Source organism: Delphinus delphis, chromosome 2 (genome assembly GCF_949987515.2).
Source record: "Delphinus delphis chromosome 2, mDelDel1.2, whole genome shotgun sequence".
In the NCBI taxonomy this organism is placed as follows: Eukaryota; Metazoa; Chordata; class Mammalia; order Artiodactyla; family Delphinidae; genus Delphinus; species Delphinus delphis.
This window is the reverse complement of record NC_082684.1, coordinates 37,920,889-37,948,788: the sequence shown is the minus strand read 5'-3', so window position 1 is coordinate 37,948,788 and position 27,900 is coordinate 37,920,889. Positions and strand designations below refer to the sequence as shown.

The 27,900-nt window shown below is 37.9% G+C and overlaps 1 protein-coding gene across 9 annotated transcripts in view; it reads left to right on the top strand.

Moving 5' to 3' along the window:
• SYNE2 (spectrin repeat containing nuclear envelope protein 2) overlaps positions 1-27,900 on the top strand; it is a 331,802-nt gene that overhangs the window by 142,567 nt on the left and 161,335 nt on the right. For all 9 annotated transcript variants that reach the window (XM_060004429.1, XM_060004425.1, XM_060004428.1 and 6 more), the window contains exons 31-45: positions 1,829-2,008; positions 3,897-4,047; positions 11,605-11,763; positions 12,855-13,016; positions 14,595-14,696; positions 15,650-15,850; positions 16,197-16,368; positions 16,902-17,014; positions 18,244-18,446; positions 18,904-19,023; positions 19,122-19,413; positions 20,501-20,652; positions 21,583-21,892; positions 23,057-23,221; positions 25,885-26,226. In XM_060004429.1, coding sequence (XP_059860412.1) covers positions 1,829-2,008; positions 3,897-4,047; positions 11,605-11,763; positions 12,855-13,016; positions 14,595-14,696; positions 15,650-15,850; positions 16,197-16,368; positions 16,902-17,014; positions 18,244-18,446; positions 18,904-19,023; positions 19,122-19,413; positions 20,501-20,652; positions 21,583-21,892; positions 23,057-23,221; positions 25,885-26,226 — 2,824 coding nt within the window. The remainder of the gene's footprint in view (positions 1-1,828; positions 2,009-3,896; positions 4,048-11,604; positions 11,764-12,854; positions 13,017-14,594; positions 14,697-15,649; positions 15,851-16,196; positions 16,369-16,901; positions 17,015-18,243; positions 18,447-18,903; positions 19,024-19,121; positions 19,414-20,500; positions 20,653-21,582; positions 21,893-23,056; positions 23,222-25,884; positions 26,227-27,900) is intronic.

Here is a 27,900-nt window from a genome sequence, read left to right as displayed (position 1 = left end):
TGATGGGATGAGCGACAAGCCAAGTGACAACCTGGAGGAAGAGCCTCCCAGGCTGAGGGGCTATAGGTACAAAGGGCAGGTGTGGGACTGGGCCTGGCATGTTTGAGGAGAGGCAAGGAGGTGAGCAGGTTAACAGGGAGGGGGTCACAGGGGTCACGGGCAGGATGGAGCTTAGCTCCTGTAGGGACCTGTGGGCCATGTGTTGACTTTGGTTTCTTTGTTGAGTGCCATGGGAAGTCATTGGAGGCTTCTGAGCAGAGGGAAATGATTTGGTTTTCATTGTAACAGGCTGGTGTATTGAGAATAGACTGTAAGAGTCAAGGGAAGACTCAGGAAGTCTGGTTTGACCTATAGCAATAATCCAGGTGAGGAATGATGGTGGCACGGAACAGTGATGAGGTAGCAAAAAATATTAAGATTCTGTATGTATTTTGAAAGTGGAGTCCACAAGGTTTGTTGACACATTGGACACAGGGTGTAAAAGAAAGACTGGAGTTACCGTTAACTGGGATGATGAAGACAAGTTTGTCAGGCATTAAATGAAAGATCAGGTGTGTATGCTCAGTTTTAGACACAATAGGTTCAAAATATTTATTGGATGTTCTAGTAGCACTCTCAATAAGACTGTTAAAAACAGGTGGCATCAGATGTCAGGAGAGAGGTCTGGGCGAGGTGTACATCTGAGAGTCATCAACATTTTAGAATGCTGTTTAAAGCCATGAGATGGATAAGATTGCCATGCTGTGTACTCTGGGGCACGCCATGTTAAGAGGTCAGGGAGATGACAGGGAACCAGTCAAAGATACTGAGTGGCCGGTATCATCGGAGGAAAATCAGGAGTGTCCTGGGGGTCAAGTGAGAAGGCCGTTCAATGAGGAGAAGTGATCACCTTTGTCACGTGCTGCCGACTATTGAAGGAAGGTGAAGATGAAGACTGGGACATGGATTAGCAATGTGGAGGTTACTGGAGATCTTGACGAGCAGTCTTGCAGGAGTGGAGGGAGTGAGAGCCTTATGGGAGTGGACTCAAGATAGAATTGGAGGGGCTTCCCTGGTGGCGCAGTGGTTGAGAGTCTGCCTGCCGATGCAGGGGACACGGGTTCGTGACCCGGTCCGGGAAGATCCCACATCCCGCGGAGCGGCTGGGCCCGCGAGCCATGGCCGCTGACCCTGCGCGTCGGGAACCTGTTGCTCCGCAACGGGAGAGGCCACAACAGTGAGAGGCCCGCGTACCGCAAAAAAAAAAAAAAAAAAGAGAGAGAATTGGAAGAGAGGAAGTAGAGAAAGTGAGTATCTGATGAAAGCAATTTAGACCTAGGTGAATAGAGTTAATCCCACCAGGATTAGTTTGCAGGTTAAAACCCTTAGTTCAAATGACTCTTCTTCGGTATGGAAGAGATTTTTGTACACAGGGTAGAAATGCAAGATTTCCTTGTATTTCCCTTTCTTCTTGCCCCTTCCGCCCTGCCTGAGGAGCTTGCAGTGTTCTACCAGCCATCTCGTCTTCTCTCCATATCATACTGTCTTCCCCACACATGTACACACATACTCTTCGTCTCTTTTCTCTCATATGCATATACACACCCTTTACAATTGTGTTCATCACTGAGAAATGTTACCGCTCGTGGTTTTGTATGTCTGTTCTATTTAAAACACCAGCTAGTACTCTGGACATGCAGAGCCTCCTGACCTCTGTCATAGGAATGTGTGATTTAGGCATAAACCTCATGAGGACAAATTAAAGTTAGTGTGCTCCCACAAATTACCCATATTTGTGTTGAATCAAATCGCCTAATTGGCCATTAAATTTTTCTCTCTCATAATCAAGGAAAAAATCGTTACTCAGACTGGATAAGGATCTAGATGAATGTGAAGAAGAGAAGAAACGCTTGCAAGAAATGGTGAATTCTCTTCCACAATTCAAAGACGGCAGAGAGAAAGCTCTGAGTCAACAGTGCCAAGGCACAGCACTCTTGTGGGAGAATACAAAAGCTTCGGTCACTGAATGGTAAGGAAAAAATTCCTCCCAAATCTGAAAAATTGTCTGTGGCACAATTAACGTTTTGAAATTTGTATGTTGAAAACACATTCCAATGGGCCTCAAGGAGAGGCCAACTTAAGAGTTTCACTCTCGAAGCTCACTGGGCCAACGTCTGGGGCAAGACCTGGAATCCTAGATTACAGACAAATGACTTTAAGAGGCTGTCTAAGAGGGAGGACAAATACATAGTGTATTTATAATCATTATTGTCCCACCTATATTAGTTTTCTATTGCTCCCGTAATAAATGACCACAAATGTTGTGGCTTAAAATCGGCACGAACTTATCTTACAGTCTGGAGGTTGGAAATCCTAAAATGAAACTGCATTCCTTTCCAGACTCTCTGGGAGAGAATCCATTTCCTTGCCTTTTCCATCTTCTAGAGGCCACCTACTCCATTCCTGGGCTTGTGTCCCCTTCCTCCATCTTTAAGGCCAGCATTGCAGCATCTTCAAATCTCAATCTCTCTCTGTCTTTCTGTCTCATCTCTGCTTTTGTTATCACATCTCCTTCAGACTCTGACCCTCGTGCCTCCCTCTTATAAGGGCCCTTGTGATTATCTTGCACCCATTCAGATAATCCAGGATAATGTCTCTATTTTAAGATCCTTAATGTAGTCACATCTGTAAAGTCCCTTTTGCTGTGTAAGGTAACATATTCACAGGATCCAGGGATTAGGACGTGGGCATCTTTGGGAGCTGGGGGCATTATCCTACCACACTCCACTTAAATGCCAGATGTTGCCAGTCAGTTACTGCCGTCTTTCCTACAGAGCCTGGACAAGGCTCAAGAGTTTTCTTAATTCTGTGGCAGCCCTTACCTATCAGTCCTGGTTGGCGATTCGGCTGAAGAGTCTCCGTCCCTGCCTTCCCCCTTTACTCTCTGCCTGGGGGTAGGAGTAGTTGAGAGGGCTGACCCCTACAGGCTGTACAAGCCAAGGGTTCCAGTTGGGTTAGGAAGTGGGAGGTACTAGTATGAGATTAGTAACCAAGAAGAGAGAGAAGTCGGGGTGGTCTTAACCCCCTCCCTTTTCAGCAAGTGGTTCCAGCAGCTCCTGCTGACACCTCTTTGGCTTAGGGCACTTTCCCTCTTTCCCCTTGAGCCCAGGTGCTGTACCTATTTTTGGAAGGGTTAGTCTCTGGGTGTCTCAGCTCCTTGGTGGTTTCCCTTAACTTTACTATCAGTGGTCCTTTCACCACAGAACTCCATCTGTGGAGTTCCTGCTCCCTACTGGAACCTGAGTATACAGTAGTCAAGATGAAGTCTGTCTGTGGATTTGATCTAGTCTACCCTTCGATTTTACAGAGGAAACAACTGAGGTCCAAAGAGCCTCCCTCAAGTAACTTATCTAAGGTCGCATGACTAATTAGTGCCCAACCATAGCTAGAAACCAGGTGTCTTAGCTGCCACATCATCTGTACTAAACTTTTTTTTAAAGGGCTGAATCTAGAATGAGTTGAAATAGACATGATTGAATCATATTGAATCAACACTGAAGCAATCTCTAAGAATAATGCTGGGGAGGCATTGTTTTCCAAATTATCTTTTAGTTAATGATGAAATTGAGGTGCTGATTCCTTATGGTTACAAATCCTGTTTCGTTCCAGAGCTTATATCTGGTAACTTTTTAATATTGACCTGGTGAAAATAGGAATCCAGTGATTATTTATACCATCCATTTGTCAAATAAATATATATGCCATCATTCTTAGGTTAAATTGTAAAACAATATTATAAACCATGTCTAGAGGAAAAATCCTTCTATAACTTATTAGTCATTATTGTAGGATACTTACAAAGAGAAAGAATGGTTTTGTTATTTTCAGAAATTTAGCTGTTTTACTTTTTTTCATAGCCTTGACCAATGTGAAAGAGTTTTGGAGCTCTTAAAACAATATCAGAATTTTAAAAGTGTCCTGACAACTTTGATTCAAAAAGAAGAGAATATCATCTCCCTCCAGTCTTCCTACATGGGAAAGGAGAACTTGAAGAAAAGGATAGCAGAGGTGAGTCCAAATTCCAAAGGAAACTTTACATAGCGGCCTCGCTTGCAAGCCCAACAATAGAGAGGATATTATCAATGGAGTCACTTTCGAAACTTAGTTTAGAAGAAGTTACTAGTGACTTTGTTTTACCAGGTATCTAAGAATTTATTAAATTTATCCCCAGGTCTTGAAAAAGATTGGTCCCCAGGTTAATGCTGGGTTGCATCTGTTTGGGTTTTGATACTGATGGTGTGGTTCTTTTGGAGTCTGGGGTTGCCCCTGCTGCTACCTCTGAAAGTTTGGAACAGTTTGTGCACTGACTTCCCACATAAAAAAAATCCCTGAGACTTCATTGCAACCTTGAGAGAAAGAAGGTACTAGGAAAATCCCGTCTGTTGTTAGTGGATAAAGGAAAAATTACGTTTTTATTTCTTCCCTTTTATTTCTTCATAAAGATGTGTGAGCTTATCTCCAAGTTGCTCTGTCTATGTTCATAGCCTCGCCAATCACGACTGCATAGTTTAAGAAGAATAACACTTTTGGACACTAGATGTCATTATTTTCTATGATTTTATGTGGTTATCAACCAGAGTGGCAGAAGAATGGAATAGTTAGAAAAGGATACACTACACTGTATTACTATACACCAGAAAGTTGCTTTTCCTCTTGGTTTTATGAGTACTCTATGCTAAAGTGCTGTCAAAATGTCAGAGGCATTTGTGAAATATCATCTACTTGATACACCTGGTTGTTAGAAAGCAATTTTATTAAAGTTCCCAGTGGCTGAGAGCAACAACAGTGAGGCTTATATACAGACATACCTCACTTTATCACACTTTGCTTTATTGTGTCTTTTACAAATTGAAAGGTTTTGTGGCAACCCTTTGTAGAGCAAGTCTGTCGGTACCATTTTTCCAACAGCATTTTCTCACTTTGCGTCTCTGTGTCACATTTGGGGAATTCTTGCAGTATTTCAAACCCTCCACCACCAAAAAGATTATGACTTGCTTAAAGGCTCAGATGATGATTAGTGTTTTTAGCAAATAAGTATTTTTAAATTAAGGTATGTACATTTTTTAAGACAATGCTACTGCACACTTAATGGACTACAGTATAATGTAAACATAACTTTTATATATATCTGGGAAACCAAAAAAATTCATGTGACTTGCTTTATTGCGATACTCCCGTTACTGGCATGGTCTGGACCCAAACCTGCAATGTCCCTGAGGTATGCCTGTAGACCAGATTCTTACAGACAATTTAGTCTTTGTCTAGAACTCTTATCCCTGAGGCTGAAGTGACACTCAGAGTCACATCAGTGCCACAGATGAGGAGTAGCCCCTGCCTGCGGCCTCCTTTCTCAGACGCAGTTTCTTGGAACTGACCAATCAGAAAGAGCTCTGCTTGGACACCAGTTGTACACTATGTGACTGTTTAACTGGTTTCCCATCAGATTTAATCGAGGGAGACCACCATGCTAGGAGCAGGCTGGCAGTCGGAATCTCTTAGATGCAACCTGTCTGGTTCCATCCAGCAGAGGCAGCTTCTGGGTTTGGCAGTCTTGGGATCTAGGAGGATCGTGTCCTCATCCAGGTGGATTAAGGAGCTTTGGTTCTCAGAGTATCCAACATGATCAGCTTTACAAAATCCCCTCAGCCTTGTGGCCCAGTTCACATAGCTCCTTTTCTACTGTGCCCCTGATACCAGTTTCCCAGCTTGTGCTCTTGTTTCAGGATCCAGGTCTCTGCCTTAGATACTCACAGATCCTGGGTCGCTGCCTTTCAATCTGACCAGATAGTGAATCCCTCCTGACTGGCAGCTGTTCTTGGTTTGTGCCAATCCTCCTCACTCCTGGAGTCCTGCCTGTGTCCCACTAAGTGGGATCCTGTTACCAGCAGAGCTGTTCCTTTCCTGATTAGGTGAGGCAACATCTGTAAAGTGCCTGCAGAGTGCCTAGGACTTCATCAACCCATTAATGGTAAACTGCACTTTCTGGACAAGTTATTTATTTGACTAATAAAACTTCTGTCACCTTCAGGCACTTGGCCCCTCTCCTGGGTGAGTCTCCCTGATGGGAATCTAGATCCAGGTCCTGACCCCTCTGCTATGATTAGTTCCTCTATGGCTGTTGTCTTTTTCCATTTGGGCTGCTATAAAAGAATACCATAGACTGGGGGGCTTATAAGCAACATAAATTTATTTCATACAGTTCTGAAGACAGTTCTCACAGTTTATAACATTCTGCCTTTGACCCCTCAAAACATGTCCTTCTCACATGCAAAGTATATTCATTCCTTCCCATCAGCCCTAAAAGCCTTAACTCGCTCCAGCTTAGTCCAAAGTCTCACCTAAATATCATCTAAATTAGATATGAGTGAAACTCAAGGTGCACTTCATCCTGAGGGAATTCCTCTTGTTTATCCAAAACAAATGGACTGACAGGTATTTCACCAGCAAAGAGGGATTTATTTGGGATCAACAGAGAATTGCATTTCAGGGTCTGCACCCATGGGAGCTACGTGCAAGTCCCTGCACAGCAAGGAGAGAAGAATGCTTTTATAAAGGGGAAAAGGACGTTGGATGGGCTGTAGTAGACAGAGTCCATGGCTTTTCATTGGCTGAGGCCTTGCCAATAAAGGAACCTTTCTTCTTCCTATTGGGCTCTGCCACACCATCTGGTCTCCCAACTCTGTTTAATTTAGGTTTCTGTTTATTCTTTTTTTTTTTTTTCTGTATGCGGGCCTCTCACTTTGTGGCCTCTCCCGTTGCGGAGCACAGGCTCCGGATGCGCAGGCTCAGCGGCCATGGCTCACGGGCGCAGCCGCTCCGCGGCATGTGGGATCCTCCCGGACCGGGGCACGAACCCGCGTCCCCTGCATCGGCAGGAGGACTCCCAACCACTGCGCCACCAGGGAAGCCCTGTTTATTCATTTTTTTACACTCTACAGCTGTGAACCCATGAAACCAAACAAATTATATGCTTTCAAAATACAGTGGTGGGACAGGTATAGGATAGACATATCCACTCCAAAAGAGAGAAATAGGAAAGAAGAAAGAAGTATTGGGTCCCAAGGAAGTCCGAAACCTAACAAGGCAAACAACATTAAACCGTAAGGCTTGAGAATAATCCTCTCTGGCTTGATGTTCTGCCTCCCAGGTCCACTGGGATGGCATCATCACCCCTGGCTTGGCTGGACAGACTAGCAACTTTCTCTGTAAACAAAGAAACAAAGTAAGGATAGAGGTTAAATAACTTTCCCAAGATTATATGGCTAATAAGTGACAGAATCATTATTTAAGCTGAGGTCTATCTGACTACAAAGTCATGTTCCAATCGTCATAATATTGCCTTCCCTGAAGACATATTTGAAACAAGTATATTATAGAAGTAAAAAATGGCTAACTTTGCTTTGTCTGTACCCCTTTCTGAAATGTAAAGGTTTACTCAGAAAAATATTTTAAAAATTAACAAAACAACTGTAATTACCTTTAAGAAACATATAAATGCCCAGGCTTTTATTATTATATTGAGAATCTTGTATCTAGTGTGGTATCTTTGTATATTTGCTGAAATAATATATCATTTTGTATGGAAGATACAGAAGTACACTTGTGTTTAGTTATTTTCTCATATGCTTTTTTTTAACTGTCTGAAAAAAGCAAATTTTAGTACCAATTGTTAACATAACTCTCAGTTAATTTTGTGATGACTTAGGTACTGTCTTCAGAAACAATCAGTTTCTGGTGTATGTATTGTCATGATGCTTTGCACCAGTGGCTGAAGTATGATACCACTGAGAACTTTTGTCCTTCAAAACCATAGAAACCTGGATGTTTATCTAGGATATGGTGCCAAATTTCCACCCTCTTTAATCAAAGGCAGAAGTGCAAAAGTAAGACTAGAAGGCTAGAATGTCAGGGGACTATTAAAGTTTGGGAAATGTCAGGGGGGGATCTAGTTTCCTTTATTTTACCCCTTCCATTCATTGTAGGACAAAGCCTGCAGTTCCTGTCAATGCTAAAAGTATCCTCTCCTGCTCTTTCTTTTCTCTTCACCCACTGGTGGCTTGTGTCAATGTAACAACAAAGTTCTTTGAATGTAATAAAAATTAGGTTACACACACACATACATATATGTATTTTTCATTTAATTGAACAAGCATTTATTATGCCCTATGTAAAATGTCTTGAACTGGGAGAAAAAAAACACCTGAGTCTGCATCTCAGCTCTGCCAATGTATCAGTCAGCTTCCAGTCAGGAGACAGAAACTGCCCCAGTTATTTTTTTTTTCCATTTAAAACATTTAAGTAATTTTAATTTTTTAAATTAAACTTTTAAATTTGAGATAATTGTAGATGCATATGCAGTTATAAGATATAATACAGAGAGATCCTATGTACCCTTTACTAAGTTTCCCCTATGGAAATATCTTGTAAAACTGTAGTGCAATATTGCAGTCAGGTTACGGACAATCATACAGTCAAGAGGAGGAACGTTTCCATCCCCAGACTATCCCTGGTTCCGTCATCGGATAGCCCTACCACTTCCCTCTTGCTTCCACCCCCTCACAACCACTAATATGCTCTCCATTTCTATAATTTTGTCATTTCAAAAATCTTATATAAATGGAATCATACAGTATCTAACCTTTTGGGATTGGTTATTTTTACTCAGCATAATTCTCTGGAGATTCGTTCAGATTCTTGCACGCATCAATAGTTTGTTCCCTTTTCTTGCTGAGTAGGATTCCATGGTATGGATGTACCACAGCTTGTTTAACTGTTACCTCCGAAGAACATCTGGGTAGTTTCTAGTTTTTGGCTCTTATGCATAAATTTGCTATAAACGTTTGTATAGGCTTCTTTGTGAACATAAGTTTTTATTTCTCAGGGTTAATTGCTCTGGATTACAGTTGGTGGGTTGTATGTTAATTATGTATTTCATTTTTAAAGAAACTTTCAAACTGTTTTCCAGAGCTGCTGTACCATTTTACATTCTCACCAGTAATGTATGAGTGATCCAGTTTCTGTACATCCTTGCCAGCATTAGATATTGCCTCTACTTTTTATTTTAGTCATTCTGATAGATATATAGTGGTATCGCTTTGTGGTTTTCATTGGCATTTTCCTAATTGCTAATGGTATTGATCATCTTTTTTTGTGCTTATTTGCCATCTGTATGTCATCTTTGCTGAAATATCTCTTCATATTTTGTGCTGATTTTCTAAGTAGATTGTTTGGTTTTTTTTTTTTACTGTCGAGTTTTGAGAGTTTTTAATATATTCTACACAGTAGTCATTTGTCAGATATGTGGTTTGCAAATATTTTCTCCCAAACTGTAGCTTGTTTTTCATCTCCTTAATGGGTATTTTGCAGAGCAAAAGATTTAAATTTTGGTAAAATCCAGTTTATCAATTTTTCCTTTCATGGATTGTGCTTTTGGTGTCAAAGTCTAAGAACTCTTTGCCTAGCACAAGATCCTGTAGATTTTCTCCTATTTTTTTTTCTCAAAGTTTTATAGTGTTATGGTTTACATTTAAGTCCATCATCCATTTAGAATTAGTTTTTGTATAAGGTGTGAGACTTGGATCAAGGTTTACGTTTTTATCTATAGATGTCCAGTTGCTCCCGCACCATAAGTTGAAAAGGCTCCCATTCCTCCTTTGAACTGCTTTTTCATCTTTGTCAGAACTCAGTTGGGTGTATTTGTCTGGGTTCACTTTCATCTATTGATCTGTGTGTCTGTCCCTTTGCCAGTTGATGTAATCTTTATTACTGTACCTATATGATGTTTTAAAATCAAGTAGACTGATTCTTCCCACTTTATTCTTCTTTTTTCAAATACTTTAGCTATTATAGTTCCTTTATTATTCCATATAAATTTTAGAATAATCCTGTCTATATCTACAAAAGTATTGCCGGGTTTGATAATAATTGCATTAAACCTGTACATCAATTTTGGGAGAATTGACATTTTTACTATGTTGTCTTCTGATCCATGAACTTAGTATGTCTCTGCATTTATTTAGATCTTCTTTGATTTCTTTAATCAGTATTTTATAGTTTTCAGCGTATAGTTCCTGTGCATGTTTTGTTAGATTTACACTTAAGTATTCAATTTTTTGAGTAATTGTGAATGGTATAATATTAAAAATTTGTGTCCACGTATTCATTGTTAATATGGAGAAGTGAAATCGATTTTTATGTTTATCTTGTATCCTGTGACCTTTCTGAACCCACCTATCAGTTCTAGTGGTGTTTTTGTAGATTCCTTGGGCTCTCTGACATAGATAATCATGTTCTCTGAAAATAAGGACACCTGAGACAGAGGGCTCCTTGTTACTGCTGGTTGGGGGTGGGCATTCTGCTTCCCCACAAGGTCTCTACTGACACCTCCCTGGCTCCTCATTACAGCTCCCTAGGTAGCCTCCCCTGACATCATGGATGTGTGTGTGTGTGTGTGTGCGTGTGTGCGCGCACTTGTTACTGCCCAGCAGGAATGAAAGTCCCAGCTCTACTCAGCCTTCTTTTCCCTGGTCGGGGGAGAGTGGGGCTCCTGTTACAGCCTGGAGATGGTGGCTGTCTAGGCTCTACACTTGACCTTTGCTGGCACAGGTGGGCGTTGGGCTACAGTGTTTCCTATGGTATTTTGCTCCAGTGAGTGATTATTTCCTAAAAGTTTTCTGTCTTGGTAGGTTGTCCTATTCCTGGTTCTTGGGCTGAAGAGAAAAGGCTTTTCCTGGTCTGTGTCTGTGGATCTTACCAGCTTCTGACTTCTCCAGCACACAGTCTGGGATATCCAAGGGAAAAAAAAAATTCAGGGAGCTCACCACCAGGCTGTCTTCAGGAGCTGATGCTCCCAGCCATTCTCCTTCCTTGAACTCCTCACTTTTCAGTCTTCTTAAGTCTGTTTTGTATATGATGTCCAGGGTTTTTAGTTGTGCTTAATGGGAAAATTATGCCTACTGCATATTCCCAGAAATGGAAGTCCCCTGTGGGTATATAATTTTTAGTTTTTTATTTATGAGAAATCACTATTTTCAAATTTTATACAATCATTAAAAATGCTTATATAAGATTAGTAAATTGAGTGGAAACATTAAGATTGCATTACTCGACACACATTTTATTTTGTAGTTTAAGATCATTGGCCTTTTGGTTAAATACTGTTTCACCTTCCATGTTAGAAATGACATGGAAGTTAGAATCATGAAAGATTAAACTAGAAGTCACATTAAAGATGTTTTAGAGTTTTGTCTATTTTATTCAGATGAGCACTTAGGTTCTTCAAAATGACAAAGATGATTCCTATTTGAGGAGTCTAGGAACTGTCACTTTTTTATATGATTGAATAGAGGTGCTTTTTTTTGGTAGAATATTATTTCACATGCACTAGAAAGATGGTTTTAGATCATTATAAATATTTCATCATGCAGAGTGGGACAAGGAATTTGGGTATAGGATTATTAATAAACCAGATGTTTAGGATTCTAAAACCTTTTCATTGAGAAAGTGGGACAGTAAGTCTTATATTTGTATCAATATATCAAAACATGTTTCATATCATTTTTACAGATTGAAGTTGTTAAAGAAGAATTTAATGAACATTTAGAAGTTGTAGACAAGATTAACCAGATCTGCAAAAATCTACAATTTCATCTAAATAAAATGAGAAACTTTGAAGAGCCTCCTTTTGAGAAAGAGGCTAATGTTATTGTGGATAGGTGGCTTGATGTAAGTGATAATTTAATTGACTAGAAATTCTATTTAATAACAATTAAATTGATCTTTTCTTTTGTATCTTTAATGTTTTCATCTAATTACAAAATTCAAAAGTGCTCATTATAAAAAATGTTCAAATAATATAAAGTTTGTGACTTGGGATTTAGCTTTACGCCCAGAGTTAGGTACTGTTTTACTAACAAATGAGTCTGTACTCTTTTAGATATACAAGTGCATACTCAACTTATTTGAAATAAACTAATTAATGTATTATCCATCCATGCAGCCAGCTGATGTTCAACATTATATTTATTTAATAGTTTAAAAATAATTTTTGGTTGAGTAGTAATGATATTTTTATGAATTATAAATTAAGAATTTGTGCTATATTTTGATCTGGGTTTTTGATATTTAAAATTTTTAAAAATTTTTTTTTTGGTCTGCGTTGGGTCTTCGTTGCCGTGCATGGGCTTTCTCTAGTTGCGGCGAGCAGAGGCTACTCTTCATTGCAGTGTGTGGGCTTCTCATTGCAGTGGCTTCTCTTGTTGTGGAGCATGGGCTCTAGGCATGCAGGCTTCAATAGTTGTAGCGCGTGGGCTCAGTAGTTGCAGTATGCGGGTTCTAGGGCATTCAGGCTTCAGTAGTTGTGGCACAGGGGCTCAGTAGTTGTGGCTCTCAGGCTCTAGAGCACAGGCTCAGTAGTTGTGGCGCACGGGCTTAGTTACTCCTCTGCATGTGGGATCTTCCTGGACCAGCGATCGAACCTGTGTCCCCTGTATTGGCAGGCGGATTCTTAACCACTGCACCACCAGGGAAGTCCCTGTTCTGGGTTTTTAAAAGCATTTTTTATTATTGTGGTTTAGAAAACAGGAAAACTTGCTTTCAATTGCATATAAACTGCAGCAAACCAGCTAAGTTTTTTTTTTTTGTAGAAGAAAGAACTACACGGTATGTTAAAGCAAATTTTTTGTTGATGAATAAAGCAAATTATTTAGCAAGTAGAGGTAATCTAAAATTTTATTTTGAAGTTGTGTTTGACGGAAACAATGGTTCTTATGCTTTTCACCACTAAATATGTTATTTTTATTTTTTAATTATGGTAGATAAATGAGAAGACAGAAGACTACTATGAAAATCTTGGTCGAGCTCTAGCTTTATGGGACAAGCTTTTTAACTTAAAAAATGGGATTGATGAGTGGACTGAAAAGATCCTTCAAAAAATGGAATTACATCAACTGACTGAAGAGGAAAGACAAAAGCTGAAGGTTAATTAAGCAGAAATAGAATATTTGTTCTTTTTGTAGACAGTTGACATTTTAATATCAAGTCTGCTTTCTTGAAGAGGGGTAGAGAAATCACAAAGAAATCTTTTATTTCTTTCATTATTCCTTGAGTGAGACCTGAATTCCATCGTTTTCTTTGTGGTATCCAGGAAGATGTTCGCAGGTATTATTAATCTGTGCTGTATACCTGAAACTAACATAGCACTGTAAATCAACTATACTTCAAGTAAAGTAAAAAGATTCAAGTAAAGTAAAAACACAAGGCTGAATATCAAAATCTTTATAGAGCTTCAAAAGAGGCTGTTTTTTTAAAACAGTGATCTCAGGTTTTGCCATTTAGAAAGAATTAAACTTATCTCTTGTAATGAAATAATACCATTTGCAGCTACATGGATGGACCTAGAGATAATCATACTAAGTGAAGTAAGTCAGAAAGAGAAAGACAAATACCATGTGATATCACTGATATGTGGAATCTAAAATATGACACAAATGAACTTATCTACAAACCAGAAACAGACTCACAAACATAGAGAACAGACTTGTGGTTGCCAAGAGGGAGAGGGGGCGGGGGAGGGATAGATTGGGAGTTTGGGACTAGCAGATATAAATTGTTATATATAGAATGGATAAACAACAAGGTCGTATTGTATAGCACAGGGAGCTATATTCTGTATCCTGTAATAAACCATAATGGAAAAGAAAAAAATAATAAAAAAAATTTTTAAAGTTAAAATATTTTTAAAGTTATCTCTTTTAACTCTAAAAAGAATTCTTTCTATTGCTGGTTGTTTGCATATTATTAGTTTGGACCATATAAAATTACAATCTTCGTATGTCAAAAAATAGTTAAGTCTGGCAGTTATATGTGGTTCAGTGTAATATAAAAATGTATTATGCGTGTATGATGGCTTTGCAGTATGTCACGTCTAATGTCTCAAGTCTTATTTTTTTCCTCTAATTTTGGTCACTTTATTCACTTTTAAATTCACATATCCATTTTTATACTTTTGGAAAAAGACTTTCAAAATGTGTGGAGATTTATGAGTTTCCTGGGTATATTAATTGACAGTTGTGAAGTAAGATTTTGATTTTCTAAGTGAAATGAATTGTCACTAAGTATCCCTTAATTTTGTCTTGAGATACAGGTTATTTAAAAATTTGAAGTTAAGGATTATAACGGCTACCGTGTGGGCCAAATTCTGCCAACATGATGTGTGTGTGTGTGTGTGTGTGTGTGTGTTGGCTTTATATGTTTATGTGTATGTTTATATGTACAGAGCTATTGAGATGTCATGCCTTTAGGTAGGCACTGCATTCTGCTGTGGCGCAAGCCTGGCCCCTCTCGTTTTATTGCTAGAGTGTTTCACTCAGTTATAACATATGCCTGACCCATGAAGACACTTAGTTTTGCAACTCCCAGGACTGTATCAAAAATCAAGTGATTAGGGGAAATTTAAAGGTTCTTTCAGTTTCTATATATTTTCAATAGCAATCAGGGGTACCAGAAAATAAGGTATAAAATAAAAAGATATTTTCCATTAACATTGTGTGTTTTAGGAAGAGTTACAAGTTCATGAACAAAAACCTTCAGAATTTTCTAAAAGAGTGGCTAAGATACAGTTCCTGCTTCAAAGCAGTGAAATACCTCTTGAATTACAGGTAAGAAAATTTTTATTTTAAAGTTGCAATTAAAGATGCTCTGTATCCTCTAAAGTAATGCTCATAGCCAGAATTCTAAAACTTAAACCTAAAATAAAATTAGGATCATTACTTGATTCATCTTTAGTCATGTCCAGCCAAAATTTTAATAGCCAGCATAGTTTATTATATTTCTCCCATTTTAGAATGAATAATTTTTTGCATTCTCTTATTCTCATCTCATTTATTTCACAGGCCTCTTGTGCAGAGGGGGAGATGTTACCTTGCTTCGTGTAAAGTAACAAGGGTTTCCTCATAAGTGTCTTGGGCCTAGGAAGGAGAACATGGCTCAAGAAATTCCAAGTTTATTAGTTGCTAGATGGAGTAACAGGGAGATTGCCCCAAGTGTGATTTTCTATTGTGTGAAGAGATTTGTTAGACTTTTATTTAAATCAAAGTGCAAAGTGCCTGAATATAAGCTCTGGAGTCAGACCTTATGGGGGAGGGCCTGGGTCTGCTGCCAGCCAACTTTGTGATCTTGGGCAAGTTACTTATCCTTCTTAAGCCTGTATTTTGTATATAAAGTGCTTACCATGATGTTGTGTACGTAATAAACACTTAATAAATGCTGGCTATTTAACTTTTTTCTGTATGTTTTAATAGGTTTTCCAATAAGCACCATGAGATAGCACCTCAACTGGTATGCTAAATAAAACTTGTTTTAAGGGGAAGATTCACCTAGTCTCTTAGAAAAAAATAAGAATGTCAATTTCAGTTTTTTTCAAGTTACTGTTTTTCTTTAAAGGCAATGTTTGAATTGTATCAGTGATGTTGAACAAGGAAGAATCAGAAAGAGAGAAGTTATTTCACGTTGAAATGAAACGAAGTTTCCACTCATTCTTCAGCAGTGCAGGTGTCTTATAATCTAGTTAAATCACGTCCATTACAGTACGTCATATGTTTCATGATTTCAGGTCATGGAGTCCTCTATTTTGAACAAGATAGAACATGTGAAAATGCGTTTAACAGGAGAATCCTACTGCAGTGCACTCGGTGGCAGCACAGCTGAGTTAAGGGAGGATCTCGACCAGGCTAAGACCCAGATTGGAATGACTGAGTCCCTCTTAAATGCCCTGTCTCCTTCTGACAGCTTGGAGATCTTTACTAAACTAGAGGTACTTCCCAGCTACTTCTCTTCTGTGGTTCAGATTTATTTTCACACTTGTTTCTGATGGTCTTGTCCTCTTGAGGTTAATAATTATTATAAAAATAATATAAGTCTGGGGGAAAAACTCAGAAAAACAATTTGTGTATATTTAACTGTTTCACCTTTGAATTGCTTTGTGGTCATTATTTGATGTTAAATTGCATTGCATTATACATTTACTAGCTAAGAGAAAGCAGGTCTACCCAATAAAAAATCATCTAGATTTTCATAGAAACAATGGATACCTAATATGTTTTGTGTAGATTGAGCCCATTTTTAAGACTTCACTGTTGTCTGTTTGTTTATATATTTAGGAGATTCAACAGCAAATTCTGCAGCAGAAACACAGTATGATATTACTTGAGAATCAAATAGGTTGTCTGACTCCTGAACTCTCTGAATTAAAAAAGCAATATGAAAGTGTCAGTGATTTATTTAATACCAAAAAAAGTGTTTTGCAAGATCACTTCTCTAAGTTACTGAATGGTGAGTGCAATGTTTCTCTTACTGTGCCTCTGGGAATCTTGAGGTATAAATAAGTACTGTGAACACAAAGGCTAATTAATCTAAGCTTCACTTAGAGATGGTTGCACACACTCTATTTAAGGAGATAATATTCAGATAAACCTTTTAGGAGCAAACACTCACTGATCTACACCTATCGTAAATAACATCTCTTTTGTTGAAGCACCAGATCTTTTTCTCGTGAAGGAGAGTCACGAGGGTCCTCGTGTTTGACCTGCTCCTTGTTGTCAGAGTCTGGGATCATGCCTGTGAGCAGGCTGCCCCTGCAGGTGTCTCTGGGTGTCCTGTATGCTTGGAAAGGAGGTTTGGTGTAGAAAATATGCCACAGTTACCACATCGGCTCCATTAACCCTCAAAATTAGATTTTAGTTTATTATCACTTTACAGTGACTCGTACCCACGGCATGGGAAGCAAGTTTCAAAATATTTTACTTTAACAAGGTTTGTGACGTATTCCTCGAATGAATATAGCTTCTTTTGTTTTCTTCCTGCAGATCAGTGCAAGAACTTTAATGACTGGTTTGGCAACGTTAAAGTGAACCTTAAGGAGTGTTTTGAACCATCAGAAACAAAAAAGAGCGTGGAACAAAAACTACAAAAGCTTTCTGTAAGAAGACGCGTTTAAATTTCAATCAAAATTTATCAAAATTAAAATGCTGGAGATAGAACTATATATAAGTAGCTAGGACAATAATTATTTTGACTTAGTATTTCCCTACATAGAGATAGTATTTCCAAAAAACCTGGCCTTTCCCCAAATACTGGTTGGCCAAAAAGTTCGTTCGGGATTTTCCGTGACATCTACGGAAAACCCGAACTAACTTTTTGGCCAACCCAATATTTTTAACACTCTGTGTTTACTGGGTAAGGGTGTAAGTGACTTAAAAAGGTTCTGTTTTCACAACTATTCTAAGATGCTGTTTAACTTAATGTTTTCTGGTGAATTCAGTTGTGTTAAAATCATATTTGATTAAAAAAAAAGGCTTTACCTAATTTGGACTTTGAAACCCCTTTACTTTCTATAAGAGATTGCTTGACTTTTTAAAAAGTTTTTTTCCCAGCCATATTTCTTTTAAAAATTGTCGTTGAACTTTAATACACTGCTGATGGGAGTGGGTGGGGGAAGATAGACTGAAATAAGAGGCAATAATGTGGGCATTTCAAATGCGTATGGCGCCTTTAATTCTTGATCACTTTATGGTAGATTATCAAGTACTTTAGGCTTTGGTGATAACTTATGCTCTCAGACTTAATCAGTGGCATTAAATGTTCCCAGTTTAATTCCTTGCTTTGATGATACTGTTCTTTATTGACAAAATCACCTTTCTTCTCTGCTTTTAAATTATAGTTCCAACTTTTTTTTAAAACTTTGCGCATTGCATGGGTCTCAACAATTGATGCTCAAACCTTGAAACACAAACATTGAAATAAAATTCTGATTTGGACAAAGTTAAATAGAGAATAGGCTATTTAGTTTTACATATTGATTGCCAGAAAGGAGCAAGTATTTGGGAGAAGCTGAGCAGAGCCAGGATAGGAAAATGTGGCTTTCCCGGTCTAACTCCCACTGACCCACATGGTGGCATCATTTTGCTTGATGTGATTCCCAGAAAGTCAGATGCAAATGCAAATGTACACACACATTCTAGAACCGATATAAATTGTCTTTTGATCATTTGCTATTGCACTTAGCCACCTCTCCATAGCAACTTCTTTTATATAGGATGTTATGAAGATGGCATGTCTATGTACCATCTTGGGAAAGTATCACTGGGGTGGCAGGGACCATACTTAGACTTGCCCATAGGATATAATTGACTTTTTGTCTTTCTTAAGGATTTCTTGACTCTTGAAGGAAGAGGCAGTGAAATACAGCAGGTGGGAACTGTACTGAATCATGTGAAAAAGCATCTGCCCAAAGCACCTGTTAAGAAGCTTAACAGTTGGATCGTAAGTCAAGAAATTGAATTAGAAAAAATGGAGTCCATATGCCAGGCACGAGCAAAGGAGCTTGATGAGTGCTTGCAGCAGCTACTGAGGTAGGAAATAAAGGTGATGTCTAATAGCATGTTTGCTAATGATATCTTCATACGTACTCTGCCTCAGTACAGCTAGCAGTGGGATACACGTACACACAAATTTCAAAAATAAAATATGTAGTTTCAAACCCAAGTTTGACTCTGGGATATAGAATTTTGGAGAGTTCCTCAAATTATGGCCAAGGTTCAGGGGAGAGTCCAAAAATATTTTCTGTTTGTTTGTTTGTTTCCTGTTCTTTATGATGTATATGTATGGCTCATTAGAATTCCACTATAATACGTGTTACTATTATTCAGATTTTAATGTTACAAATTAAATTTTCTCAAAAGAAGCCAAAAAAGAAACCAAAAAGATGTAGTAAAAAACCTGGTTGGCTCACAAGATTTGTGCCAACCTTCTCTTCAGATAAACACTTTTTGCTGATTTTATATTCCAATGTGTGTGATATTGTTTTAGTCTCCAGAATGACCACAGAAACCTGAGTAAGTGGTTGACTAATCAAGAAGAGAAATGGAAAGAAATGGAAGGAACAAGAGAGAAAACTGAGCTATTTGGCCAAGCTCTAGCTAGAAAGAGGTATAGCTGATCTTGCATGAAATGTACTTCTGGGGAATATGGTTTCTCAAATGGTGTCGTGGCTCCTGTAAACTTTCAATGATATTTGGAATTTACAGGGAACAATTTGAATCTATGGCCCAGTTGAACAACTCTGTGAAGGAATATGGGATTACTGAGGAAGAAGAAATAGTAACAGAATCAACACATTTGATCAATAGATACCAGACATTATTGGGACAATTATGTGAAATTGACGAAGAGGATAAGTTACCTCCTGCCAAGGACCAGAGCTTTAATGATCTTGCACATGATGTAATTCGTTGGATAACAGGGATTAAAGAGTCCCTGATGGTTTTGAATTCATCTGAAGGCAAAATGCCACTTGAGGAAAGAATCCAAAAAATAAAGGTATAACTGTGGAAACTAAATTTCAGAGGTCAGAGTGAACTCTAATTTTGAAAAGATTTAGAGGAAAACTGCAAAGATTTGTTTTTTAATGGAAAATAGGATCACTGCAGATTGGTTGAAGGAATTCAGATGACCAAGCTTGCAAAAGAGAAGGGCTATGATGGACCTAAAATTATTTTAATGCATATAGAAGGGAGAAAGTATATCCTCTCTTTGTGGGAGCAATGTCCAGTTATTGTCCGCCTTCACTGAGTGCAGGAGAAGTGAAATTAAAACTATAAATTAGAGCTGCAGCAGGTGGAAATTTGCTAGGATGTTAAAAGAATGTATGTCAGTACATCAGAGGCATCGGCAATGTTAAGGTGAGGGCTGGAGAGGAGCTCATCTTCAGAGTGGATGTGTGTGGTTCCTGAAGGTTATTAGATACTGAGTGGGTTGTGTGGTTCTTAGTTTATCAGATACCGAGTGCAGAGGATGATGCGGTCAAGCCGTAAGGGTTAGTTTGGCATAGTGAAGTAATCAGGATCATTTGGGATTATACCTGAAAGGTTTTCCAGGGAAGGTGAATCTGGAGTAGTGTTTCCAAGAAGGGAGGAACTTGATTGTTTGGAGCAAAAGAGGAAAATAAAATTGCAGGGGAATGAGAATTAATTACGTTGTGGTGGAGAAACAGCAGTTGGTTTGAGGCACTCTGCATTTTCCTATGGGAAGCCATAAACCCAATCTTGGGTGTACAGAAGTGTCTTGTTCAGGTTGTTACCCTAACTCTTTATTTATAAATAATGGTACAGATTGGAAGGAGGATTTGCCACGGATTTTTTGGCATATAATTTCTTTGAGGGCAATTGAGAATCAAGAGAAGAGTAGGAATGCCATCAGATCAATGTGACAAATGCTTACTGAGAACCAGTTCTATACAACGTGAAGGATGTCTTTGTATTCGGGGAATATATAAAAATGAAAGGGTAATTTTGAAATCTACTCTGCAGTTAGAATCTCTGAATAATGTTTATAAATAAAAACATATCATATGAAATATCCCTGTGTGGTATGAATGAGATTTTAAGATCTTTTTTATTTGATTTAGGAAATCATTTTACTAAAGCCTGAAGGGGACGCTAAAATACAGACCGTCGTGAGTCAGGCTGAGAGCAGCAAGGCTCCGATGGTTCCAAAGACCCTTACTGATATCAGAAACCAGTGGGACAACACACTCCACTTAGCCAACACATATCTAAGGTAAAGGGCATGCCTTCACCACTTTCATGGTTTTTCGTTGCACAGTGAAGCCATAACAAGTATGTTTTGTCTGCCTTCTGGATGTGGATATAGTATATCTGTTGGAGAGAAAGTAAGTAATATCAAGGGCAATCACAATGTTGAGGCAGAAGCGAAGAAGGATAGTCCTCTGCACCAGATATGAAACATGCTGTCATAACTCGGCGGCAGCGTTTACTTTGGCTGGTGCATCAACCCGTGGGGCCCTTGGTAACAAATTAACATTGTCTGCCTCATTCCACCTTCAACACTCCCCTTCTGTACCAAAACCCCCTTTCCCCAGACAACCTGAGTATCTTCCTGGTATTACTGCAGGATAATTCATGCTTTTAAATATATATGCTAAGAGATTCTTAAATGTGTAAACATGGATAAACGTTGTCTGAATGTAATGGGCATAATTCTGGTGAAAATTCTTAATTCATATCGTGTCTTAAATGATACATTTAATATTTGGTGGAAATGTAAATTTTATATTTTTTCTAAGAAAAACAGATCAAAACAAATTTAAGCTGTAGAAAACATAAACTAGTTAGTTGGCCAATATACTGAATGCTTATTTATTTTACTTATGTGAAAAAGAAAAACATGGAATATTATAATTATATTTAAACAATAAAAACTGAAATAGTTTGAAATCTAAATTATTAACTATTTTTTCTCAGATCAAATTATGTGACCAAAAAACAATACTTTTTTAAAGTAATACTACAACTAATTTTAATCTTGATTTCTGAGCTAAACTTAGGGCTATTTAGAATGTTATAATGCCAAAGAAGTCCCTGGGAGTAATGTACAGTAGTGTTATTTTAATGCTTTTTATAATAATGCATGTTGTATTATAAGATTTTGATGTATCATTTCATTTGTAAAATACTTTGTTAAATTTAGCCATCAAGAAAAGCTTCTACTAGAAGGCGAGAAGTATTTGCAAAGTAAAGAGGATCTGAGATTAATGCTCACAGAACTAAAAAAGAAACAAGAAGTGGGCTTTGCTCTGCAACATGGTTTGCAGGAGAAGAAAGCTCAATTAAAAATTTACAAGAAATTCCTCCAGAAAGCACAAGATTTGACATCCTTACTAGAGGAGTTAAAATCTCAAGGAAATTACCTCTTAGAGTGCACTAAAAATCCCAACTTTAGTGAAGAGCCGTGGCTGGAAATAAAGCATCTACATGAAAGTCTTCTTCAACAGCTACAGGTGAAATGGTCAAAGTAAAATTTTAAATGCTTGTCTTAATTATGCATAATTATGTAATATTTGTATATAGGACCGTTGTTTTGTTCTTTTGGTAAATCAAAAGTTTTTAAAATTTATCAGTTTTAGATACAAATACTAACTACTCAAGATGGAGCAATCAATTTGGTCAGTTTTGCTAGAGAAATCCAGTGTGTATTATTTGATAATAGTGTTGTTTCCTCTCATCAAAGTTCCCCTCATAAGGGGTTGGAAGGATTAAGATATGTTTAGGCATCTTTATGTAGGTAACAGTGTCAAAGTTGTCCATGCAGCATCCATCTATCCATCCATTCATCCATGCTTGCATTCATCCGTCCATCCATTCACATATCCATCCATCTATCATCTATTATAATAGTTATATCCATTATTCTGTATAAACCTTATCAGGTTTCTCCCTTGAGTCTTTCCACATGATCTGCAATAAAAGAATTAAGAGGTAAAATGTCATCTTGTCATGAGGCATATTATTCTCTTAAGAGAATTGTTTATAAATCTTTGCATACTGAAAGCCAGATTCAATATATCTTTCCTGGATAAGAAATCTTGCTTATAGAGATAGCAGGAGTTGTGTGGGTATAATCTTGCTTATACCCACTTGGCTGTGAGTTATTTAGTTTAATAATTGCTGTTCTTTTCTGATCAGGTGTGGTCACCTTATTTTCTTATTCCAGGGAGAGAACCTGAAGGTGGTCTTGCTCTTGAGTTAGGATTACTTTTTCCTAACCCACAGTTTTGGAGTTTGAGTCTTATGAAAGGAATCTGAGGTTAGGTTGATTTCACATAGTCTCATTTCCAAGAGTGGGTACTTGCTTATAGTAAGAAGGATAATTAAGGGAACTGCTTTGTTATGGGTGTTTGTGATTTGATGATATAATTTGTAGTCATTTCATTTTGTAAACCTCTTGACAGATTGTTTTCGGGAGTGAAATGAAGGCAAAGAAACATGGGGGAAACAAATATCTCAACACTAAAAACTTTACTTAAGAACTCTGGATGATTTATGGCCATATTCCTTTTTCAAGATGAAACCTCATAAAACAAATGTTTATGAACCATTTAATTATTTTCTGAGTGGGATAATTCAGGGACCTAATGCATGCATTATCAATGTTTTATTTTTAGGATTCTGTGCAAAAATTGGAAGGTCATGTTCAAGAACACGACTCGTACCAGGTTTGCATCACAGACCTAAATACTGCATTGGACTCTATCTCCAAGGAATTTGTCGGTTTTTCTGATAAGCCTGCGGATCAAATAGCAGTTGAGGAAAAAATGCAGAAACTGAAGGTATTAAACAATGTCCAGACATGATAGACATTTTAAAAAAATCAATATTAATTACAACTTGACAAATCAGGGTCTTTGATCAAAAATTCAAATGGTGAAAGAAAAGAAATAAAAAAAGAAAAAATTCAAATGCTGAAAATGCTATTCAGATGACTATTGGATAAAGTCCTGACCAGTCATAAAAAGTGGAAATGTTCTTCTTTAGTGAGCAAATCCATTTATAATTTGAGTTGAACAGTACTCTGTGCTCTGGACCCTTAGAGACAATTCCACCCATGAGCAGTCTATAGCTCCTGGAGATCTTTGTTTAAGAGACAGCACAGTGATTCCAGGAGATACTGGGTATTCAAAGGATATAACGAATGCAATAAGACCTAGGGAGAAATGATTCAATTTTGCATTCTTCATCATGGGTGGATGGGAGTTGTATAATTTTCACCTTATTAATTTTCATACTCATGGACTACCTTAGAGGTCTCTGCAGATGTAGGGCTTTTAAAATTCTCAGCCTCACTTCAACAACCCCTCTCCTTATACAGTAAGGATTGCAGCTCTTTACCCACATTCTCGAAACACATTCCTTGGATGCTCACTGTTTGCACAGCCAACATAAACAGGCCCAACTGGTGTCCTCCAGAAGAAAACAGAGTAAAGCATTTTCTTAGCTGCTTCTTTCACAGTTATTTGACTGGAGATTGCGTGGGGTAGGTCTCAGGGCAGCACTGCTGGCATGAGCTTGGGAATTTCTTATCTCTTCTTTTTAGGAACCTGGGAATCAAGCAAGATTTCCCCTCCAGAACAGCTTGACATTGTGACAAGGCTACCTCCCTTTTAACAGTGATAATTTGACAAATGTTGAGGGCTCATCATGTCCAAGGCACTGTTTGGGTGCCTTGGATACTGAGAAAAGTGCAAGACACGAGCCTCACTCTGAGGAGCTCAGGCTCCTGTTGAAAAATTAAAATATAGCCTTCTGCTATAGCTAGAAGGAATCTCAGAAGCTGTCAAGTTCAGACTCCTCATTTTTTTTAAAACACATCTTTTTAAAAATATTTATTTATTTATTTGGTTGCACTGGGTCTTAGTTGCGGCAGGTGGGCTCCTTAGTTGTGGCTCATGGGCTCCTTAGTTGTGGCATGCAAACTCTTAGTTGTGGCATGCATGTGGGATCTAGTTCCCTGACTAGGGATCGAACTCCAGCCCCCTGCATTGGGAGCGTGAAATCTTAACCACTGCACCACCAGGGAAGTCCCAAGACTCCTCATTTTATACATGATGAGCTGAGTTCCAGAGAGGCGAGGAACTTACAAGGTCACCCAGGTTAAATGACAGAGTGGGTCTACAACTTGGGTCTTCTGACCCCACTAGACATCTCTCCTTGGGTGTCTCATAGTTATTTGTGGTTCAGCATGTCCAGAAAATAACTCATCATCTCCTTCCCTTTCTCCATACCCCAGTTCCCCACCAATGAGCCTGCTTCTTCTTCTCTGACTCTGTGGGTATCTATACCATCTCTCTAGGCTGCCGGGTCAGAAACCTGGATATCCTTTCCCAGACTCCCCAATCTAGACAGACATCAAGTGCTGTCTCTTTCATCTGTGGATTATCTCAACAATTTGTCCCTCCACTGTTACCCCCATTACTGCTGCATTAGAGCAGACCCTCATCTCACAGATCCCTGCATTAGACATCTGAATGGGCTCCCTGCCTGCGGTATCACCCTTTCTGGTGCACCTATCCCATGGCCACCTCGGGTCTATCAAAATGCAATCTGGAACTCCCTTCTTCCAGCTAAAATGTTTCGATGACCTGTACATATTTGTTAGCATACATCTTTCCATATTCTGTTACAATTATTTGTTTATTTCTTTGTCTTTCTCACTAGACTATAGGATTGTGAAGGGACTGTGTTTTACTCATCTATGTAATTTCAAAACCTATCATAATACTTGCTGTTTGTTAGATGAATGAATGAATATTTATTGTATAGTCCATTAGAACAGTGACTAATAAATACTATATAGTTCACCTAGTAACTTTAAGGCTTATTCTCTTTCAGTAGTCACATCAGTAGCTGCTATAGTTTATCAAATTCCTTTTGCGTATAGAGGTCTCAAATTAGCCTCATCCATTCATGCATTTAGTAAATATTGATTGAGTTTCTAATATATTTAAGATATTACATTCGATAGATTGAGTTAAACTTTGCTCTGAATTTTAAATATTAGCACTAGATTCATGCAGGCACACTCTAAATGATTCTTTTATTCTTTTTAGGGCCTTGCACAAAGTAGGCACTTATTATTTAGTGTTTTGATTGTGTTTGATTTTAGTATTACTTGTATATTATATAGTATCTTGAACAACATATGTACTCAACAAATATGTGTTGACCATTTCCTATGTTCCAGGAACTGGTTGTGAAAATTTTCTTTGTTACTTCTTACACATTTCTAGCATCTTATAAAATCTGTTAGAGAATTTGATCTGGGCTGCTACATTGGTTTAAATTTTGCCCAAAGTTCCTTCTTTGTGATACGGGTTGATAAGTTTTTTATACTTTCCACTAGTGAAGCAGAACACGCTATGATTTACAAAAGTCAATTAACTCTTGTGACAATTGAACAGTGATACTTCTGTGACAATCTTTTCTCCACTCACAGGAACTAGAGAACAGTCTCCGTTTACAAGATGGCACATTAGAGAAGATTTTAGCTTTAGCGAAATCCATCAAGCAAAATACATCTTCAGTGGGACAGAAGATTATTAAAGATGATATAAAATCACTTAAGTGTAAACAAAAAGATTTGGAAAACAGACTTGAATCTGCTAAGCAGGAGATGGAAAATTGTCTCAACAGCATTCTCAAATCAAAATGCTCAACAGAAAAGAGAGAAAAGTTTCCTCTGCCAGGCAGAGAGGAGCAGGTCACTTCTGATGTACAGGAGTCCACTGAGGACTCAGCTGCAGTGGAAAAGTTGGAGGAAGACTGGGAAATAAATAAGGTAAGTGCTTGTGATTGTATCTCTAAGACATCGTGTCTGCGAATGAAGAGGTGTTGTTGGACTCTGAAAAGAGGGTCGTGAATCAAGCCTTCTGATTTCATAATTAAACCCTCAATCTGCTGGCTATTTATGATGCCCACTTGTCAAAAGAGCCCTTAGAAAACTGTCCAGGATTTCAACAGTGAAATATTACTGTTCATCTGTTAGAAATGTCAGTCATCAATTTAGGTTTATTATTCTCTCTGATATGTAATCAGATACAGTTTCCTGGATCAGGCGCTCAAAGGCAAATTGGAAAAGGCAAAAGAAAATGTGCTGTACCCACATTTCTTAGGAAAAAAATCCAACAGCCCTATTTTTTAGGGTCTTTTTTTTTTTTCGGTTGATTTCATAATGAAATCAGAGACCATTTGAAAGGATAGGGGCCTTTCTTCTTACGTTAACCCTGTACTGCAAATGTATTTTTAAATGTCAGATTATTTGGTGTGAGAATATCAACATTCAGCCTCCTGATGGTCCCTGTGGAGAAGAAAGAATATTGTTTTGTTTTCATTCTAAACATCCAAATGGGTACATTTTCCTGTAGCTCTTAAAGTGCTTTCTCCTAGGTTAGCGATTGAAATGGAAAAGGCACAAAGAGCCATCCAGTAAGCTACATTTGAAAGAGCCTACCTGTTAGTCAGCCTCTCACAATCCAGGGTCCAGTGGGACAGCAGCAAAGGTTAGACCATTCAGGTGTGGGTCCTCGTCAGCTTTTTATGGAATACCTAATACACAGGAATGAAGAGAGCCTGCACTTCTGTTGTCTTCCTAGAGCAGAAATCATGGAGGATTAGAGGAACCAGATAAGGTTTTCTAGAAATGTGTAAAACAAGGTTAAACGCCAGTGGAGCATCTCTCTGGCCATAGGAGAAGACTTCTAAATCCCACAAACAGTGTTAGATAGAGCTAAGGAAATATGTCTTAAAGGATTAGGGCCCTGTGGTGAAACTCTTGAAGCTGTACGTGTAAAAGAAACTTTCTTAACGGTATTTAAAGAGAGTAAATAAGTAAAAAAGGAAAAATACCTGAGTGCTTTCTATCCTAATTCATGACATTGCTAAAGAGATTTGCTTAATAACTTTAAGATTAGCTTCTCAGACCAATTTTACTGTGAACCCTCCAAATTCAGTAGAGTATATTGAAAACTATATAAAGATCATAATCCAATAAGATTTTTTTATTTATTAAGATTTCACTTAATCTTGAATGATGAGTTATTGATAATTTATGGCACTTCATTAGAATGATTTTTTTTAGAGCAGATGGAGGGACTTAAGTCTTCAAATAATTTTTGCAGGTCTGGCCTAGAGGAATCTAGTTTTAATTTCTAGCGACATTTTACCTTTTTTTCCCCCTCTTTTGTAACATGAATCTTTTTTCTTGAATCTGTGCTTCTTATCTTCTCTACGCTAAGTACTGACTGTATTTACTTTATTCTATGTAATGTTAGACCAAGATCAAGAGCAGTTAAAAAAATTTTTTTTAATTTTCATTTTATTAAAATTTTTTTATTTTTTAAGTTTTTTAAAATTGAAGTATAGTTGCTGTACCATATCATATAAATTGCAGATGTACAATATAGCGATTCACAATTTTTAAAGGTTATACTCCATTTATAGATATTATAAAATA